This window comes from Rhinolophus sinicus, linkage group LG03 (genome assembly GCF_036562045.2).
Source record: "Rhinolophus sinicus isolate RSC01 linkage group LG03, ASM3656204v1, whole genome shotgun sequence".
NCBI classification, from domain to species: Eukaryota; Metazoa; Chordata; class Mammalia; order Chiroptera; family Rhinolophidae; genus Rhinolophus; species Rhinolophus sinicus.
The window spans coordinates 91,338,226-91,360,580 of record NC_133753.1 but is presented as its reverse complement, the minus strand read 5'-3'; the positions used below and the strand labels follow the sequence as shown (position 1 = coordinate 91,360,580).

The following is a 22,355-nucleotide window of genomic DNA, read 5'->3' as shown; positions in this document are numbered from 1 at the left end:
TACATGGCCTGATAGAGCAAGTCTGCCGTACCACACAACTCCCAATACCTCCTCATGGAGTCTAGCCATAGGTTTCTAATTGGCTGTCATGCTTTATTACAGAAAACTCCAAACATCTGAGTGACCATTTAAAAATGTAAATATTTTCCTGTTTTAATATCTCAAGTGAATTCAGTATATTGTAGCCTACAACACCATGTTTGGCCTTGCTCTCCCTTGCTCTCTTATGTAATATACCAGGTCAGAAAATTAAGTTTGTGAATTCATTCTAGAAGAAGTGCTACATAACTCATTGTTGAATATCACTACAGTCACCTTCGAAGTACTCCCCTTGGGAAGCTATGCACCAATGCAGCACCTAGTTCACCCTTCAAAGCAATTTTGGAACCCTGTCTGCAATGGCCATCAGAGCTGTCGTCGTATTACCCTTGATGTCCTGAATGTCATCAAAATGTCTTCCCTCAATATTTCCTTTATCTTCAGATAAAGAAAGAAGTCATTGGGGCCAGATCAGGTGAGTAGGGAGGGTGTTCCAATACAGTTATTTGTTTACTGGCTACAAACTCTCTCACAGACAGTGCCGTGTGAGCTGATGCATTGTCACAATGCAAGAGCCATGAATTGTTGGCAAACAATTCAGGTCATGTTGTTTTTTCACACAGCCTTTTCAGCACTTCCAAATAGTAAACTTGGTTAATGGTTTGTCTAGCTGGTACAAATTCATAATGAATAATCCCCCTGTTATCAAAAAAGTTAGCAACAGCATTACAACAAGTTCGCAAACTTAATTGTCAGGTATTAAGTATACTTCATTTACTGTTCTTACCACACCATCCCTAGACACGCCAAGGGTCTGCATACTGTTGATCCCTCCATGTGGAATGTAATTTACTGAGATATGGAAGGGTCTTCTTAATATTGAGGACTCATCACCTCAGAACACTCTGAGGTAAGATCCTGCCATGCTGGGTGTCATGCGGGGTCTCAGCTCCTGCTCCCCGTATAAGGACACAGGATACAGTAAGGCCAAAAAGGAACACCCACGGAGCCATAGATAGGGGAGTCACACCACTATATTCTTGCTGGCGGCTGGATTGGAGACACAGGAAGCAGGAGTCACACTATGCGCAATCTGCCGTCCACTTCTCTCTGCCAACCAACCTTACTTGCTAGCTGCAATCTGCCGTGCTAACTGCAGCCCGCTCTTACTAGCTCAGCCACCATCTTCTTGCTAGCCCCCATTTGCTGCTAGCATAGCCAAAGCAGTTATATTAGTGGCCAATGGCTCACTGGTCACAGCTAATGGCTAACTAGCCACACCTGATGGCTATCTAATCACTGTTGATGGCCATTTACAATCGAGTGAGCACCTTTCCATGTGAGGGCAAGAGCCTGGAAACTGCACTCCTGGTTCTGTCCCCACAAATCCCTTCTCTTCTACACTTACTTCTTCCAGTTTTACTTTTCTCTTGTAGCACTGAAACTATCAAATTATCTTACTTATTTGAATATAAACTCACTAATGGTAGAGACTTTGTCTTTTCAACAGCTACTACGTGACTTATAGAAGGTTCTCGATAAATATGTGGCAGATATTGAGGCACTACTCCCAGGGAGATGTCTTTTTTCTATACTAGCTATGGGGTAGTGAAAATTGACTCCAACTTTCCAGTAACTCCTGAATCACTCTCTGTAACTCCAGCCCTCTTCACTCACTAGAGGAAGGTTTAATGAATTGTGAATAAGAATGATGTTATAATTGAATCATTTTTAATGTATTTAATTTCCAAACTGTTGATGTCTAGTTGATTTTTAATTGATTTCTAGTCTAATTCCACTGTGTCAGAAAGTGTACTCTGAATAATTTCAGTCTTTAAAGATGAATTGAGACTTGCATTATGCTAAGCCTATGGTGTATTTTCATAAATGATCCAGGTGCACCCACAAGAATGTGCATTCCAAAATTGTTGAGTGCCAATTAGGTCAAATTTGTTAATTGTCTTGTTTAGACAGTCTATATATTTTCTGAGTTTTGTATCTGCTGTTCTAAACTATTGGAGTTTAGTTAACATCTATGGCTATAGCTGTGGATTTCTCTATTTCTTCTTTATTTCTTTTGATTTTTGCTTTATATATTATTAGTACATACAGATTTAGAATTATTACATCTTCCTGGTTGATTATCATTAAGAAATGTCCTCCTTTACCTCTAGCAGTGTTTCTTGCTTTAAAGTCTATTTTGTCTGTCATTATTTTAACAACACCAGCTTTCTTTTGCTTAGTGGGTTTCTTTATTTTTTTTGGAGGAGGAAGGAGCAGTAAATCATGTCTTCTTTTATTTTCAAACTTTCTGTGTTTTATTTAAAAACATGTCACTAGGAAGCAGTATATATGTTTTTGTTGTTTTAATCCAGTAGGACAATGTGCATTTAATACAATGACTGATTATATATATATATATATATATATATATATATATATATATATATATATATTCTATATGACCCACCTATTTTATTTTACTTCTCTCTTCTGTTGCCTTTTTTTTTGGGGGGGGGGATTTGTCAAATACTTTTAGTTATTCCCTTTCTTCCTCTATTTAACTAAGAGTTTTAAATTATTTTAGTGTCATTTAATTTGTTATTTAAAAATGATACACTCCATCCTTGATTATTACTTTACACATTTTTAATAATGATATAAACTTAGAATACCTTAACAATATTTACTTTTGTATTTTATTTTTGTCTACTATTTTAGTTCTACATATATTTAAAAATAAGCAAGGCATTAATATTATGTTCTTTGAAACGGTCATTATACCCTTATATTTGCCAACATATCCCCTTTTTTCCATTTTCAGTTAATTTTCATTTACAGTGTTAGGGAATAGTGAGGTTCTTTTTCTTTTTTTTTTTTTTTTTTTTTCTTTTCAGAGGGATGTACATGTATTCTAGCACCATTTATTTAAAAGATCATTCTTTCACCACTACATTTTCTTGACACTTAAATTGAAAATCAATTGACTCTATATATTATGATCTATTTCTGAACTATTTATTCTATCCCATCGATTTATATGTCTGTTTCTATGCCAGTACCACACTGTCTTAATTTCCTGTAGCTTATAATAAGTCCTGAAATCAGGAAGAATAAGTCCTTCAACTGTGTTCATCTTTTCAGTATTGTTTTGGATGTTTCAGCTTCTATTTCCACTTAAATTTTAGGATCATCTTGTTAGTTTCCACAAAAAGTCTAAGATTTTCATTGAGGTTTTATTGAATTTGTAGATCAATTAGAGGAGGATGATCATAAGGTTATTAAACTGAGGATGATTGATATTGGCAATGCAATATGATCAAGCAAAGAAAAACCTGATCCCCTCCGTTTTGATTTTACTTCTTTGTCACATGTGGTATTGCTCTGTGAACAATTTGAAAACTAATGTAAGACTTTCCAATACCAGTTTTATTAAGACTTATGAACCTTTGAGATACTACTTTGAGTCTTCTTGTGTATAGGAGGTGTGACAATTAAGTCCTCCAACTTGTTGCAACTATGTTGCTAAACTTTTTTGATATCAGAGGGATTATTCATTTGAATTTGTACTGATTGGACAAACAGTTAACAAACTTTACTATTTGAAAGTGCTGAAAAGCCTACATTAAAAAGATGAAAACAACCTGAGGTTTTCACCAACAATTCATGGCTCTTGCATCACAACAATGCACCAGCTCACACGGCACTGTCTGTGAGGGAGTTTTTAGCCAGTAAACAAATAACTGTGTTGGAACACCCTCCCTACTCACCGGTTCTGGCCCCCAATGACTCCTTTCTTTACTTGAAGAGAAAGGAAATATTGAGAGGAAGACATTTTGATGACATTCAGGACATCAAGGGTTATATGATGGCAGCTCTGATGGCCATTCAAGAAAGAGTTCCAAAATTGCTTTGAATGGTAGACTAGGTGCTGGCATCAGTGTACAGGTTCCCAAGGGGAGTACTTCAAAGGTGACCGTAGTGATATTCAGCAATGAGATATGTAGCACTTTTTCTAGGATGAGTTCGTGAACTTAATTGTCAGACCTCATATGTGTGTTTATCATAGATGCATAGGAAGCTGGTCATTTACTTAAGGCATTCTGGAATGCTTCATATAAAGAAATTACCTCTCATGGGCAGGACAGCCAGTTAGTTGTATATAGCCACCTGGAGATTCAAGGGTCTCTTTCCAATGGATCATGGGAGGTTTATTTTTGTGTAGGAATCACAAATGCAAATGCCTACAAAGACTACTCTGATAACATAAATATGTGATTCTGTCTACTAGTATGAAGGTAAGAACTGGTGAGGCTTGCTGTGCACGCCTGCTTATTAGGAAATGATAAAACACCTGCTGTTGCCAAAGTTCAATATTTGGTCCCCCTGGGCTGTCATTTGTTACTCTGCTTGAGTCCACAGTTTTCTCAAGGGGGGTGCAATGATACTTACAATAACATTTTTAGATTTATATGATTTCAAATATAGAGAGATACAAAGTAAGCATGGTTTCTATAAAGAATGAAAATAATTATAATTAATAGATTGAGAATTCCAGGGTTGACTCTAGCCTCCTGGGCACATTTTATAATATAGATAAATATGATGTAGAGAACATTTTTATCCAGGAATCTACTTGATAGCAAACCAATGTCCTTATTTGTAGTTTCTAACTGCCTTGGATATTTGGAAGGACTGTGTGAAGTATGATTGTCCAACACTAGAAAGCAACATAATGGACTTAGCCTGTGGTTTTTATTTTTACAATTATAAAATCTAATTTCTATGTAGGTTCTAATACATAACGTTGTGTATAGTTGTTTTTTTCCTTTATTGAAAATAAACTCATAAATTTCTAAGGAACTTCATAATTGTGTTATTGAGTTAAAGGCATCAATTATTTGGTCTACTTATCACAATTTTTTTAGATTTAAAATTAGTGTTGTGTTGTATCCTTGAAATATTTCCCAGGATTGACTCTTTTTTTCCCCCTTAGTATAATGGATTTGCTGTTTGTAATCACCTATGAATAGTGTTTACTTTGCCTTTTGCCTAGTGTGCTAGCGTGTGCGTTGTATAATTCTTAGGTGTTATTGATTTTTTGGACTGTTGTTTACCATCCACTGCCATGTGTACTTCATGATGGAAAAACATTACTTGTTAGCATTGTTGGTATTGGAGCACTTTGATCATGTTTTAATTAATTTCCATAGATCCAATGGCCTCCTGTCTTTACACTGTAAATAAGATCCCATTAAAATAACTAAGATCTACTATGTATAAGATATTGGCAACTTTCTTTCAGAGATACAGGTTACTGGGCTCCTTCTCTAACTTTGTTGAAATGTACATGTAAACAGTGACTATGATACAAAGTAAAAATGGTTATCAAAACAGAGGCACACAATACTGCTGCAGAGAGCATTCAAGATGGAAAGCAACAGCACCTGCAAGAATACAGAAAGAAGATCATATCTCTAAAGATTGTCCATATCTCTGGTTGAGCAGAATAATGAGAGTATATGTGGGGACGACTGGACAACAAAGCTGGGAAGGTATACTAGGACTATTTTGTGGATGGATTCAAATGACAGATCATAGTCTGCTTATGTTTTTAATGTTAGAAAATTAAATTTATTTTAAAGATGTTTTGGTGTTCAATAAAAATGTCTTGTTTTTAATAAAATAGATTTCTAAGATAAAGAGATATCCCACACACCCATTCATACTAAGCTAATAACTATATCAATTTGAATTGAATATTTTTTTCACCACCCTGTTGAGTGACAAAATATTCTTTATACCTTTTTATAGATAGTGTTTCTGGAATTAAATTGGTGTGTGTTCCAGAGGCTGATATAAATTCATAAGCATATAATGTAATAAGCCCAAGAGGAGTAATTTTGCTTTTCATTCTTCCACTCAATACTGAAGATGTAGGCTAGCGTATATTGTTATTTATAGGTTTGTAATAAATTATCATTAAAGCAACAACAATGAATGTGAATAATGATAATGTGAATATTATCATTATTATTAATTTACTGATATCTGAAAGTACATATTTTTAAAAAGCTCCAATTTCTATTATAAGTAAAGTGAAAATACTACTTGGGGCAATAGTTATTAGTGGAAAATGTGTAAAGTACTTTTTTTATTTCTTTTATTTAAAAAAGTAGTTTTAAATGTTAACTATAGGTGTTGAAAATAATTTTCTGAATGTTAAAGAAACATGTGCTTAAATTTTACAAATTACACATATTCTTGCAATTTTTCTAGAACTTTTGTAAAGATGTTCATAACATCATCTTGTGTATTGTAATTATACCATATAATTACAAAACTGAACATATTTACATCAATTACATAATTAGTTATAATTAAGCTAATTAAACTAATTATATAATAATCAACTGAAAATTCTGTTTTACAAATCATGGAAATTCACATACATGCAAAAAGCCTTCCCACATCACAGAATATTAAATGTATATGATCAACAAAATAAAATTAATGTCATGTGATAAAACAGTTACAAGTGGTAAAGTCTAAATAATTATAAAAATATTCATCCATATGTATACATGCATGTCACTTGGTAACACACACACACACACACACACACACACACACATACACACACTGATATTCTCTGTTTGTTATACATTCTGCTACACTTTAAAAAAATATCCTATAGTTTGGGAGCTATTTATTGAGAGGAAGAGAGTCAGCCTGAATACCTTTATCATTTTCTGAATGTGATAAATTATTTGGGTAGGGTTCAAATCCTTCCATAAGTATGCCTATTTCTATTTTACTTCAATAGACTGTGTCTGCATTAGTCCCTCTTACTCTTTGATGTGCTGCATCGTTTAATCTTACATATAAACCTAGATGACTGTCTTGTACACTCACACATCTTAATATTTTGTTTTCTGACTACAAGATGTAAATCATCTTAGATCAACCCCCAAATTCGCCAATTCCACGCTACCTGAACCACTGGAAATATGAGTATCTAGGCTTACAGTAACAGTTATTCTTTCTTTTTGCCTCTCCTTCTCATGTGCTTATATTGCTGCACTGTTCTGCATAAAAATTAACTAGGATATGTTGTGTGCAAACCATTATGTTTATTGGGCCATACTCGTTGGCGTTTATAAAGTATGGGAATCATTGCAAAGGGAAGGGGCATTCTCTTTAAGCCTTAAAATCTCAATATTACTACCCAATTTAGATGATTTACTTTTGGGTAGTGTAAACACCAGCAATATTTCTGACCACTTGCTTAGAAATTTGTCAGGTACCTGTACCTAGATAATAAATGAAACTATTATAAAGGATCAGTTTCTACTAGGAGTACATTAGTAGAACATTACAGACAAAAATTTGTACACTAGATAGAAAATGAAATGGAAAAACAAACCCAATAAGTGACACAATTATTATATTTATAATTAATTACCTACACATAAGTGACTGTCAAAGTAGCAAAGTAATCTAAAGTGCTAGAAGCAAGCAGAGAAATATAGAATCATAAAAAAAGGATTTGTTGAATTTTAACAAAAGAACATCATTAATGACATTAGTAGGTACAGTTTCAGTGGAGCGTTGAAATAGTATTCAGAAAATATGGATTAAAAATAATTTGTCAGTGGAAACAGATGCAAGAAATACAGGTAGAATATAATTAACTCTGTGTGAATAAAGAGACTTTACCATGAAATATAAATCTAAACGACTGTTAATTCTTTGTATATATTTGAAAATCATGACCATGCTATGATTGCTTTTAGAATACTGATTATATGTATTAACATCTACTGAGCTCAATCAGGTGCCAAACAGATAGTAAGTTCTAGAGAAATCATATAAAATAAAGCCCTGAGTGGTGAAATGTAGGTAGTTGTAGTACTTTTAATTTAAAAATTATTCATCTAAAAAGTGTGTCTCCTATGCTATGTCCTGTGTTAGCTGCTTGGAGCATAGTGCTGAGAGTGACACAGGCAGGTTCCCTCCCTTTGGGTATGTACAAACAAGTGTGGGGTTGACAGAACATAAATCCAATATGAAAATAAACGGGAAAATGAGACTGCATCATAAAGAGATATAAGCAGATCTCACCAAAGGGGAATCCTCCTACTCCAGAAAGTGAGAAAGATTTCTTGTGGAAGTAAAGACTGTAGGGATCTAAGAATGAGATGAAATTGATTAGGGATAGAGTGATGAGGAGCCACACATGTGCAAAGGGTCTGTGGCAGTTGGAAGCTCAATACATGCAAGGCACAGAAAGAATGAGATGAGACTGGGACGGCAGGGAGAATGCAGATCGGATAGTGTTGACAGTCACGTCAATAGGTATTGTGTTTATTTTTAAGAACAATAGTAAATTGTTCATGATTTAAGCAGAGAAATTAAGTGATCAGATTTGTATATTTTTCTCTTGGTTATAGATTAGATCATTTTAGTGGCTTGCATTCTTAAACTATACCAAGTACAATCAGGAATTTTTCAGTTGCATGTAAGGTTTAGAGGATTACATTTGAAAATAAATAAAAAGAATGGTTGAGATTAAATATGCTTGCAGGTCAATAAAAGGCTCCAACAGAGAGAAAATCTGAATATATGAATAAGAAATAGTAATTGAAAGTCTAAGATTCCTGTCATTAAACAAAGAAGATTTAGAGGACAAGCCTTGAAGTTCCATTTAGAATATGTTCAGTTTCCAGTTCCTGTGAGACATCAAAATGAACACATTGAGGTGAAAATTTGGTATATGCATCTGAAACTTAAGGGAGAATTCTGGAATAGAGGTACAGACTTGGTGTTGTGGTGGGAGAATGAGGCTTGTAGTATGAATTCATCAGCAAGGATAAACTCATTTAGGGAAATTTTATAGTGAGATTAACTATGAAACAAATAGAATTTCAGAGATACCAACAGTTAAATTCTGAGAGGAGAAAAAAAAGTGAAACAATATAAGCAGTAATAGTCACAAAGGTAGGAGGAGAAGAATGCACCACCTCATTTGAAAATTAACTGAGCTTCCAATCAAGATGGTGGAGTAGTAAGTGCTGTGCTTGCCTCTTCCCACAGGCACCTCAAATTTACAACTGAACTGCAGAATACCCATCATTGAGAATTGCCTGAAGTCTACTGTATTTCCCCGAAAATAAGACCTAGCCAGACAATCAGCTCTAATGCATCTTTTGGAGCAAATATTAATATAAGACCTGGTATTATATTATTATATATATATTATATTATATTATATTATATTATATTATATTATATTATATTATATTATATTATATTATATTATATACTCAGTCTTATATTATAGTAAAATACGACTGGGTCTTATACTAATTTTTGCTCCGAAAGACACATTAGAGCTGATTGTCTGGCTAGGTCTTATTTTCAGGGAAACAGGGCAGCTGAACCAAAGCCCTACAATTAAGGACATACAGAAGATGCCACCTCAAGACAGGTAGTAGGGACATAGACATGGAACAGGCTGGTCCTATGCCCACATGTGACCATTAAAAATCGAGAGGGATATATGGGCTGTGTACATGCCCCCTGGAGGAGCAAGGGGTCCCAGCCCCACACCAATCTTCCCAGCCCAGGTTCCAAGAGAAGTCCCCATTACTTCTGGCTTGTGGAAACAAGTGGAGATTGTGACTGAGTGAGAGGAAGTTGCCTACAGTTAATTACCTACAAGGGGGCTCCTGTAAGATTGTCAGCTGATTTCTCAACAGAAACTTTGCAAGTCAGAGGGATTGGCTTGAAGTATTCAAAGTGATGAAAAGCAAGGACCTTCAACCAAGATTATTATACTCAGAAAAACTCATTTAAAATTGAAGGACAGATAGAGATCTTCCCAGATAAGAAAAAGCTAATGGAATTCATCATCACAAAACCAGTATTACACGAAATGTTAGGGGGACTTCTTTAAGAACAAGAAAAAAAAAAAAGATAAAAAGTATGAATAAAAAAATGGCAATAACTACATATCAATACTTATTTCAATGTAAATGGATTAATTGCTGCAATCAAAAGACATATGATTGCTGAACAGATAACAAAAAAAGACCCTCACATATGCTTACTACAAGAGATTCACTTCATATTGAAAGACACACACACACACAGACTGAAAATAAAGGGATTGAAAAAAATTTCATGAAAATGGAAATGAAAAAAAAAAAGAAAAAGCTGGGGTAGCAATATTTGTACCAGGTCAAATAGACTTCAAAACAAAAGCTATAACAAGAGACAGAGAGGACCCAGTAATCTCAATTCTGGATATTTATTTGAAGAAACCCAAATACTACTCAACAGGACATGTGCATCCATATGTCCATTGCTGCATTATTTACAATAGTGAAGATAAGGAGGCAACCTAGGTGTCCATCAATGGATGAATGGGTAAAGCAAAGATGGTACATATATACGAGGTCTGACAATTAAGGTGATGAACATGATTGCCACAATGTTGATAACCTTTTTTGATAGCAAAGGGATTATTCATTTTGTATTTGTACCAACTGGACAAATAGTTAATCAAGTTTACTATTTGGAAGTACTGAAAAGGCTGCATGAAAAAGTTAGACGACCTGAACTTTTCGCCAACCATTCATAGCTCTTGCATCATGACAATGCACCAGCTCACATGGCACTGGCTATGAGGGAGTTTTTAGCCAGTAAACAGATAACTGTATTGGAACACCCTCCCTACTCACCTGATCTGGCCCCCAATGACTTCTTTCTTTACCCCAAGGTAAAGGCAATATTGAAAGGAAGACTTTTTGATGACATTCAGGGCTTTAAGGGTAGTACAATGATAGCTCTGATTGCCATTCCAGAACATGAGTTCCAAAATCGCTTTGAAGGGTGGACTAGGTGCTGACATCAGTGAATAGCTTCCCATGGGAAGTACTTCGAAGGTGACTGTAGTGATATTAAGCAATGAGGTATGTAGCACTTTTTCTAGGATGAGTTAACAAACTTAATTGTCACATCTCGTGTAGTAGACTATTTTTCAGCCATTAAAAAAATGAAATCTTGCCATGTGCAACAACATGGATGGACCTAGAGAGTATTATACTGAGTAGAGTAAGTCAGATAAAGACAAATGCCATATGACTTCACTTACATATGGAATCTAAAGAACAAAATAAACAAACACATGAAGCAGAAACAGATTCATTGATACTGAGAAAATTTTTATTGTTGCCAAATGGGAGGAGGAATGGGGGGATGGGTAAAAGGGGAAGAGATTAAGAAGTACAAATTGGTAGTTCCAAAATAATAACAGGTATGTAAAGTAGAGCATTAGGAATATATCAGTATTGTAATAACTATGTATGGTGTCAGATGTGTACTAGATTTTTGGGGGTGATCACTTCATAAGTTATATAGATGCCTAATCACTATATTGTATGCCTGAAACTAATACAATATTATGTCAGCTAAATGAGAAAATAAAAAAATAAAATTATCTGTGTCTATGGATTCTGGTATAACATTTTCTTTCAACTATGCTTTCTAACTAAGCACACTTTTGTAGGCATTATATATAGTTAATATAAATAATAACTGTAATACACTGAAAGCTTGTTTTAAATATGTTCTAGAATAACACATACTGACTGTATGTTTGTGTGGGGTATATTTGTATTTTTTTTGTACACAAAGAATGCAATGTATTTCCTAAACAAAAATTTTAAATGGAGATTGTTGTTTATCCCATGGAGGAAAATGCTGAAGGCGTGATTGATTTAAGACTTGATTTTTGACATTGAATGAAAATTATGGCCCCAATGTCCATGCACATTGAAGGAGATATTCATGTGACACATTTGGAAAACTCTGTGTGCCTACCTATGTGTGGAAAGCTTTTATTTTTTGCAAATAAACAGGCACAATCTTTATGTATTGTCACTAATTATTTTGATCATTTTGAAGAATACATGGAAGTTGCTATTTTTAGGATCTGTGTGATGTTGCTTAAGTACAATAATAATAACAAATGCTTCCAGACGTTATCTGGAAAAAAATAACATTTTGAAAATTGCTATAAAATATGATGCCATTGGGATACCATCTCCATAATTAAGTTATTTATGAGAGGAACTATTTGAAAAGATGCATAGAATTCTTCAAGAAATCCCAGGGGACCTAATTTGAATTGAGCAGGAGGTTTTTTTTCCTTCTTTTTATTGTTTTTGTTTGTTCTTTTCACCCTTTGAATAATTTCATGTTTTTACATGGCCTTTCTTGGCTAATTAAGAGATTGTAGTATGTTTTTGGCCATTTGACATATTTGAATGTATCTACAATTTTGCAGATTTCCCTGAGGCCTTGAACCCCTGAATACAAAATAACAAAATAAAATAATAATATAGATACAGTCATGAACACTTCTTTAATACAGTTTTAGATCTGTATAGTTATAGGTCCTTGCTCGATATTCACAAAACATTTATGTATATAAATACAATTATCATCAGATTAACTTCATTAACTTTGTTCTACCAATAGTGTTTTATTTATTGGCTGTTTTTCAGAATTCTTTCATAACATTTAATATTGAAGTCTGCATAGATTGCAGTGTTTGCTGAATAAAATCCATTATTAAGTACACTGTTCTGATCTTTGCATAATAATTTGCATAATTACCACCAGAAATAGATTTTTCCCCCCTAGGAAGATAGTTTGCAAAGAAAACATTATGAATTTTCATTGTAGTCTTTCAGTTTTTATCTCCAGGCACATTCCATATTATTTTTAAATGCACTGTTTTCCTTTTTTTGACTTATGGTATTTTCCTTAAAAATAAGACAATCTATCATATTCTGATAATAATATGATTTAGTACAGCATATGACATGATTCATTCTTTCGTTCATTTTTGTTACTCTTGAATTTTGCTAATTTTTTTTTCTTTTTTTTACATTTTCAGGGTGAAACAAAGATCTTAAAACTAAAGAATCTTCGACCTCAGGACTATGCTAATTATAGCTGTATTGCTTCGGTGAGGAACGTATGTAATATTCCTGATAAAATGGTGTCATTTAGACTTTCCAATAAAACAGGTAAGGAACTATCTCTGAATGTTTTATGTCTATTATCCACAACTAATATTTAATGGTTCTTTAACTTTCTTATAGGCCAAATGATTTCTATAGTATATGTAGGAACAAGGCATTCCTCAACCCTGCCACCCCCCACACAAAAAAAATTCTTTGCTATCTGAAAAGCTTTTGGCAAGTGGACACTGTAAAATTTATTTGCAACATACTCCCATATGTTTGTTTATGTGGCATACAAAATTATATTCCCTTATTATTGAATTCATAACTGTCATAAGCAAGCCTATATCCTGTTCTCAAAAATTTCTGAGAAATATTAGATTCTTCATATAAAAAATTTATAATCTAAATTGCTAAAAGTGTTTTGTGATCTCAAAACTAAGTGAAAGCACCTTTTTTTTAAAATTCTGTTTCAAGTCAAGAAATCTAATTGGTGATTGTAAGTAGGTGTTTTTAGGAAAGAATTTTTGTAGACAATGTCAAAATATTAGCAAGACTAAAACTTGAGTTAGCCTGTGTTTACAAATACAAATCTCAGAATAACTGCAAACAAGAAAAATTGCTACATAAAAGAGCAAAGAAAGCACGTGAATGAACTATCTTTTGTGTGACTGTATAAACAATCACATTAATGAATTAGAATTTCAGCTGGTTTAGAGAAACTTTAAGTGCAATTAAAAACTTTTTTGACTTTTCAATAATTATATTAGTAAAGAGTTTTAAAATTACTTTCCCCATTAACAAAAACCTTTAAAAAGCCTTGGTATACTTGGCTTTAGGTCCTGTTCTGCCACTTATCAGCTCTTGGATTTTTGTCTAGCAAGTCACTTCACTCTTATGTGCTTCAGTTTCCTCAGAAACTCCTAAGTGGTAGGGAAGAATTAATAACTTGCTACATAGGAAGCATGTGAAACACACGTTATTAGTTCTTCTAACACAGAGCTAGTCAGCAACTCTATTCAGTTTATTTGGTGAAAAGATTAAACCTAGGACTTATTGAAAAATGAAAAAAAATATATGTACTCATACATTGATTTATCAACGTATGTTCCCATGAGTTGTTAAAACTTTGAAAGGCTCATTCTTTTATTTATCCCTTTATTTATTCATCAGAAATTTGTTGGATTTCTATTAGGGGTCAGCAATAATAGGTATTGAGTAAGATGTAAATTGCCTTCAACTAGAGAAATGCTCTACGAAGCACCAGATAAAAGTCACTAAAGCAAAAGAAGAATGTGGGAGAGAAAATTAACCTTTATCATAAAGGATGGGAAAGACTTGAAAAAAACTTATGTTTAGGAAAAAATAGAAATATAAAATTTTAATGGACCTAAGACTTATAAAGATTAATAATATCATTTAACTTGAAAATTAATAAATAGGATATTGAGAAATAAAAATCAGAGATTAACAAAAAGAACTGAGTGTGATTTTGTTGTTCTTCTTGGCATGAAATATGTTGTGAATTATGATAACTAATTTTGTTTTTCTTATTGTCTTCAATGTCTTTTTAAAATACTCATGATCCAGAGAGAAAAATTAAAGATAAAATGGAAGCGGGTCTTAGGAGTTGAGTAAAGGCATTGCAGTAGAATGAGGAAGAACAAAATAGCAGACGTATTAATACTTACGTCACAACTTTGCAGCTGAGCAGTGCTTTATTAATTTAAAATATTTCATGTGTTTTATCCTAGTTTATCTTTATAATGACTAGCATGTAAGCAGGTGGATTTCTGTGTTTTTTTAATCACGTCTTTTCCTATCATCTGTCATAACTAACTGGCCCTTAGTGATTACATTATCCTTATTCGGTTGTTTTGAGAATGACCGCAATCATCATAAACAAAAATTCTTTAAAGACAAAGAGGTACAATAAAATTATATTTAATATTTTTTAATGCTGCACAAATGTATGGTTTTAATTAGTTCCCAATGTCCCACAGCTAATAGGGGTGGGGGCAAGATGGATTTCAATGTTTGAAGAGTTATCTTAAATAGGAGATGGACTAGCCATTCACTATTTTTGTGGAGCTTGAGAAAATGAACTTAAATCTCAGCCAGAGTGTTTTATTAGGAATAAATAAGGCCTTCTTATCTTAAAGCTGAATGGAGAATATTACCACGCGGGGTGATAGACTGCAATTCTTGAGGTCTTTTAAAGTAGATGAGTGACTTTATTTTTGAGATGGTTTTTAACAACCACAAACTCAAAAAACTTAGATTTGGCGACGTATCCTATGCAGAGCACAGGGGCACTTGCAGCTTTCTGCTCCATTCTTTATTTTTCAGGCTAAAGTATTGGATACCTAGGCTGAGCAAACAAAATAACCTATTATTCTCTTTTATAAATGATCTCACAAAATTTCGCTTCATGCTCATTCCAAACTGAGCATCAGAATTATGGTAAATAATTGGGTTTCAAAATATTGCTAATACTTTGTTTGCCTCTTCAATAACTCTAATCAGGCATGTCATGTGCCTAGTGCTTTACATATTCAAACCAGGTCTGCTTCAGCGCTTTTCCCATCTGGTTTGCTCAGGAAGTTGGAATAGTTTGTGCATTTCAAATAGGTGAAATCATTGAGGTAGCTCTCAAAGTACACCAGGAATAAATTAAGCTTTCAGCATCTTCATGTAAAAAGGTCCATAAACTAACAAATAAGTGCATACAGGCAAGTTCATTGTTTTTTTAACATTGAAAGAAGATCATGAGTCACCATTGCCATAATCAATGTGAGCATGGGGTGCCCTTTACAGTTTTTACTCTTGTGAATCTGTAATGACATTACGTTCCCATGTTTTTAACTCTTGGTGTGCAAAATGTCAAGGGAATGTATAACTTATTGAGGGGCAAATATCCTATTATAAATATTGGAGTATGTTTGATTAATCTTCTCTGTTAATATGTTTATGAATGTGAACTTTGGAAATAATTTTTGTAATGGAAATCAAATAATTGAATAATAAATGTATTTTTGGACAATATTTCATTTTAACATCTCTATCATCAAATAAACTTTTTAATTGCAATCATTCTGTTACCTGATTTGTACAATACCAAATGACACGGCATATGAAGATGGAAACAATGTCTGCTGTGGATAAGGATTTCTAAAAGTTTTACAACAAAACAGTTACAGAATGGTGTACGATATTCTTGGCCCTTTCCATACTTGCTGAATTAGACTTTCTGGAGAATGACTTAGCAATGTGTGTAGTTTAAACAACCATAACTAATGGTTTTGGAGAACAAATGTTGCCTTTGTTATCAGCTGCTTTCTGTGAACCCATGCCATTGTATGAATGGAACTTCTATTAATAAAAATCAATTTCCTACAACTGCTTGGAAGAGCAACATCTGGGTGTCATTTTAAAAGTCAGTATCATTGACAGATTTACCAATAATGTGTTTTCTTAACTTTCCTACTATGAATTGGTATTATAATAGAACTTATAATTTTATATCTGCCATGGAGTGTCCAATCATTTGTTGGCTTCTGTTGATTACTTGACCTGCTATGAAAAATCTCCTGTTACAGAAATGTCATTATTTATCGTAACTAATGTAGCTGTCTTAAACCTTATTATGACAATTCATGGAATTTTATAAAACATCAAGTATTATGATTATTTATTTCTTGTCATGCATACTTCTTGACTAATTGATATAATGTATCAGGGTCCAAAAGTTGTTTTGGTTGTTTTCCTACTCCCATTCAGAAGAAAACAATATTAGTAAATTGGTAAATTGTATTGGTAAATTCTTAAATTAGCAATGTTCATAATTTATTGAAATAAACCTGTTAAAACTTGTAAATTTATAATATTAGTAAATATAGGCATATTTTAAAATTATAATTATGTTAACATTGAATATAAACTTTTAAATTTCTCAAAGGATGTGTATTTCTAACTGAGGGGACATAGGAATTATGATAAAACAATTTTATTTTAACATATTTAAAGCACTTATATGTCAATATGATTTCAAAGGCAAATAAGAATTAAATTACTTGTATTAGGATAAAACACATATTTTATATTTGCTTGAGGGTTATGATGAATTCTACAAAGAAATGGTGCAGGTCGGGCTAATTTTACTTAATTATACAGTTCCTTTTTCAGTCTGCTCAAACTTAGCATTTATAAAAATTATCAAATTAATGTGTCTTCCTTAAGCGTGCATTACATCTAGGAATCAAGCTTGTGAAAGTATTGATGGCTATGGAAACAGGGTAAACCTATATGTGCCTTCTCTTCCCTTTCTCCTTTCTTTCTTTCTCTCTTTCTTCTTTCTCTTCTTTTTTCCCCCTCCAATCTGTCTCAGTACATTGCCATGGGTAAAAATAGAGGTTAAGGAAACATCTCTGTTCCTTATGCTTGGTAACTATTATCTGTTCTTATTATTTTATACATAGGGAAGTTGTAACATAAATACCCAGTAATTACTGTGAGCCTTAATTTTGGGGTATGCTATGATCTATTCATGGTAGTTCTCTTTTATGTGTAAGAGGGTTTAATTAACTTACTTAAATGTTATGAGAAGTAAAATAATATTTAAAATAATATTTCAGTTATAGGAATTTTATGGGAATAGCTGTGGATAATAGGAATAGCGCGAACTTAGACACTTCCTCTTGTAAAACAGTATGCCCTGTGTCATAGACAGCCAGTTTAAGTGCAAAAGGTCATGGACGGAGAAATTTTGCTGTCATCTGCACCTGGCTGCTAACCTCATGCCTTTTTTTGCCCTGTGGATATTTGAGCTATTTTTCTTTAGGTGACCTCCACAGCATCTAGGCCAGAAGTAGCACCATTTATTAGAATCTAGATGTGTGTTTTTGTTTTTCTTTCAACAAGAATCATAGCTTTTAAAAAAAGACCAAGTTTGTAAGCGATACATAGTGCAAATGCAATGACTTTCGGTATTAGTCTGCTTGGACTGCCATAACTGAATATCACAAACGGATGGAAGGTGTAAACAACGCAATTTTATTTTCTCACACATCTGGATGTTACACATCCAAGATTAATGTTCTATCAGGATTGATTCATGATAAGGCCTCTCTTCCCTGGGTGGAGACAGCTGCCTTCTCACTGTGGTCTTTCCTCTGTGGTTCATAGGCTGAGAGACAGCGTGAGCTCTGGTGTCTTTTCCACCTTTTATAAGGACACCAGCACTATCAGATTAAGGTTCCACCCTTATGACCTCATTTAACCTTACTTAACTCCCTAAAGGCCCTGTCTCCAGATACAGTCATATTGGGGTTAGGACTCCAATGTACGAATTGGGGACAAGGACATAGTTCAGTCCATAACACTTTCAAACGACTGAAAAGGGGCCTTTCCACATAGGACTCCTTTCAAGATTTTAGGTAAAAGTTTGTAATATATGGTAAGTCAAAGCAAGACAGTGAGTCAGCCATTTAAAGAAAAGAGCCTATTCTTAATAGAATCTCAACTTAAAGAGGGAACTCTATTGAGAATATTTGTGGCCCTATATTCTTAACTTTGGAGAAATAGTAAGGAAGCCACAATAAAAGAGGAAGATGAGATGAAACTTTACTGAAGGTCAAACATCGCTTTTGTAATAGTATCATCATACATTTTAAAAATCATGATCAAAATACTAAAATGCAGACTAAAATGATGTATCAATGAAATGGCATTTTTTTCTGATTTTATTTTTTTATGATGGAGAAGTTAGAATGTGAAACAAAAGAAAACAACAACAGAAATAATAATTTCAACTTTTTATGCATATACACTAAAGTATTGGGAATATGAATACCATAATAGATTTTTTGCCATAGATAATTCAGATTTCCTAAACAACAGTATTTACTACTATAGACACCAATAAAACACAATAAATCTTATTAGAATATTGTTTGTATGCCAGCATTGGAGAATAAGATGTTTCCTATAACTATTGCATGAATTGTGAAATTCAGGTTCGAGGTTCAAATTTTGGTACTCCATACTTGATGTTACTTAGCTTCCCTGTTTTTTGTTTGTTTTTTTTCCCACCCTAAAATGGGGATAACACAAAGATCCACGTTATTTGGTTTTGTATGCTGTAAATGCTATTAAATGAAACATTTTAAAAACTTTCCAGCACATAGTAAATATAATAAATAGTAGTTATAATCATATTGGATCGTTAACCTAGGTAATAGAAAGAAGGGATAAAATTGGGATTGGTAATCATGGTGAGATAATGAAAAGAATCTTAGAATTTTTGCTAAGGTATGGTGTATAGCTTCAACCATTGATGATTGATCTTGAAATAAGTTCATAATCATTGTATGAGTTACTTTTCTCAGTGGCTAAATTAAATATTAATATTTCCAAGAAAAATCTATAGAATCGAGTATGTATTATGGTAAATTTGTATCTAACTTATTATTGGCAGAAATGTATAACTGAAATAGAGAATAGTATTTTGTGAAATTAATAATCATATGTAAAGAAAATTAAAAAAAAACTTGCACTTCTATTGCAACAGATTTTTCATCTGAATGCTGTCATTTCCTAAGGAAAACAAACTTATACATGCCCTATTCTCATTCATGTAGCTTTAGAAATGTGAAAATATAGGTGGTGAGTATATAGTTAATCTGGGGACAGAAGCAATGGTCGTTATGGGGCTCCAACTTTGGTATTCCTGAACCTGTTTCCAGAGCAACAAGGTGACCCAGATTTTCCAGAATCCTATTACCATAGTAACAGAAGTTTGCATGTTGCTGGGATCTCCCTACACCTCTGAATTTTCTTGTCCTAACAATGAATTTTTCAGGTTCATTATATCCAAAGTTATTCTTAGACTATGAGTTCTTATATAAAATATCCCTCATAAACTATTAATTCTCCCAGAATACATCATAACCGAGACACAGTAGCTAGCTAAACACAGAAGTTAAAAAAAAACAAAAAACAACACATTGTTCATCAAGATGAAAGGCAACACTATCATATTTATTGAAAAGGATATAAATTATTGAAATCCTATCTCCTCTCACAACTTAACACAAATATTTTGGAGCATATCAAATAGTCTGTGTTTTAGTGAATATCTAGAAGTTATTGTTAATGTGCTATTAGACAATCCAATATGATTATAATTATAATTAAACAATTTGAAAGTTTTTCATAAGAATGCAAAATTCAAACTATGTATTTTATATTTTTTCCAGTGTGTTGAGTGAGGGTATGGTAAAATGAAGTAATAAGATTTTGTTATACTCCTGAGATTATTTTATTTTTAATTTTGAACTTCTCCTATGTTATGAATTTGTGGACCATGGCATAATACTTTTCAAGTTTCTATTGTTCAAGTGAAACTGCTGAGAATTGTGTTTTTATAGATGATAATTCAGTTTTTAGAAATGTATTTTAGACTTCTTTCGTGGTTTTTGAACTTGCCACTCATAATTTGTGGTATAGAATTATCTGCATGACATTCATTGACAAATTTTATTTTATAGGTTACTGGTTCTCATGATGAAGACACAATAATTACCGTAACTGCATGTAACTAATCACATTACTTATTCAGGCCAAATACTCAAATACATTATATAAAGGAGTCATCTTTAGGGTCACCAATCATCCCAGTTTGTCTTAGATTCAGTGAAAGTCCCACATCCTGGGGAACCCTATAATCCCAGGCAAACCAGTACAATTGGTCACTCAATGATCTAATCCATCATTCAGCCTAACTCCATATAAGACACTAGTTTTAACGTGGGTTGGTAACATTGATGCATATACAGCTCTAAGCAACTGTACATAAAGAAATATCAATGAGACAGACATGAGTGTGGATCTTGGTTCTCCCCACTGTACAGTGGTGTGATCAATTATTTCAACTCTTTGAAATGGCTTTTCTACTAAATCATGTTGATAATGTGCTCTGAGGTGGGTTTCAGATTGATAGGAAGAGAGCATTGACTCTAAGGTTTCATTTTATTTAGCCAGATATCATCAACAACAAAAACTTAAATGAAATAAAGTGACTACTAAGTCAATGTAGCCTATACATACACAGCTACTTTTGAGCTCCAAGGTTCATGCAAGCAAGGTTTAGATTGACAGAATTTGTAAAGATTAACACCTCATTTTTCTGTTGTCCTTTTGTGCACAGGGATTACATTACTATTCAAGAAAAAAAAAAAGAAGCCAAGAAATAATCTCTGGACCTAATGCACCTATTTGAGGGGAACTTTGCAAGTATTATCTTCTCAATGTTTCTTATATAAAAAAGTCACTGACAGGCAGGCTTTATTCTCACTCAAGAGACTGTACATCCCTGACCCTGTTTGTTCTCCCTCAAGCTCTAAGGCATTTAATAATATCAGTTTTCCCAAGGAAACTTACCTTATTATACCTATTGTGAAGATTAACTGAAAGTGCATTAAAAGTGCCTGGCAAATGATAGGCTCTTAGTTTTATGGTAGCGGTGGTCGTTAGACTAAAAGCAATGAGGATTTCCAAAACCTCATTTAATCCTTTGATTTTCTTTTTTATTTAGTTGAAAGTATAAATGACAGACTCTACTAGTATGTACAATATTAAATCACAGCTAAATTCCAAACTTTTCTTAGTAGTTGGAGAAATAAGTGAATATCAATATTGTATTGTTAAATGCAAGTCATTGTATGTATTGATATATACATATGTATATCTATATATGTAACATACATATATTAATATGTAGATTATAGTGGGTGTGTATATAACACTAATTCTGATGAATTTGATAAAGCTTTTTTTAATCTTATATTGACTTCCATAATGAAAAATTCTAAGCAATTTAAGTTCTTACCCTTTTTTTCAAATCATGCATACTAATCAATACCAGGTAAATGTAAATTTTAAAAAAATGATTAGGAAAATAGAAATTGATTATCTCATCAGAGAACACTTGTCAAATATGTTTTTCAATTTAAAGGGCAGGCACAAAAAATACGGTTTTCTTTCGGGTGTTCCATAAAAGTATATTTTTCCCCCTGATATTTGGATACTATGAAGTAAATATTATTGTTAAAATTTCATATGAAAATATTTGTGTTTTCAAGGTGTCTTCTGACCTTAGCCACATGACTCATAGGATTGAAAACCATGTGGTGTGGCTGAGATTAGTCTTACAGTCATTGTTAATATCATAGAGTCCTGCGAGTTACGAATAGCCATAATTTAAAAGATCCACATTGGTTC

At 33.1% G+C, this 22,355-nt stretch overlaps 1 protein-coding gene across 4 annotated transcripts in view; it reads left to right on the top strand.

Moving 5' to 3' along the window:
- Positions 1-22,355, top strand: part of MDGA2 (MAM domain containing glycosylphosphatidylinositol anchor 2) — a 790,763-nt gene that overhangs the window by 512,818 nt on the left and 255,590 nt on the right. For all 4 annotated transcript variants that reach the window (XR_002137734.2, XM_074328196.1, XM_074328195.1 and 1 more), the window contains exon 5: positions 13,007-13,139. Coding sequence is in view for 3 of the 4 variants with exons in the window: in XM_074328196.1 (XP_074184297.1) it covers positions 13,007-13,139 (133 nt within the window). In the remaining variant the exon portion in view is untranslated. The remainder of the gene's footprint in view (positions 1-13,006; positions 13,140-22,355) is intronic.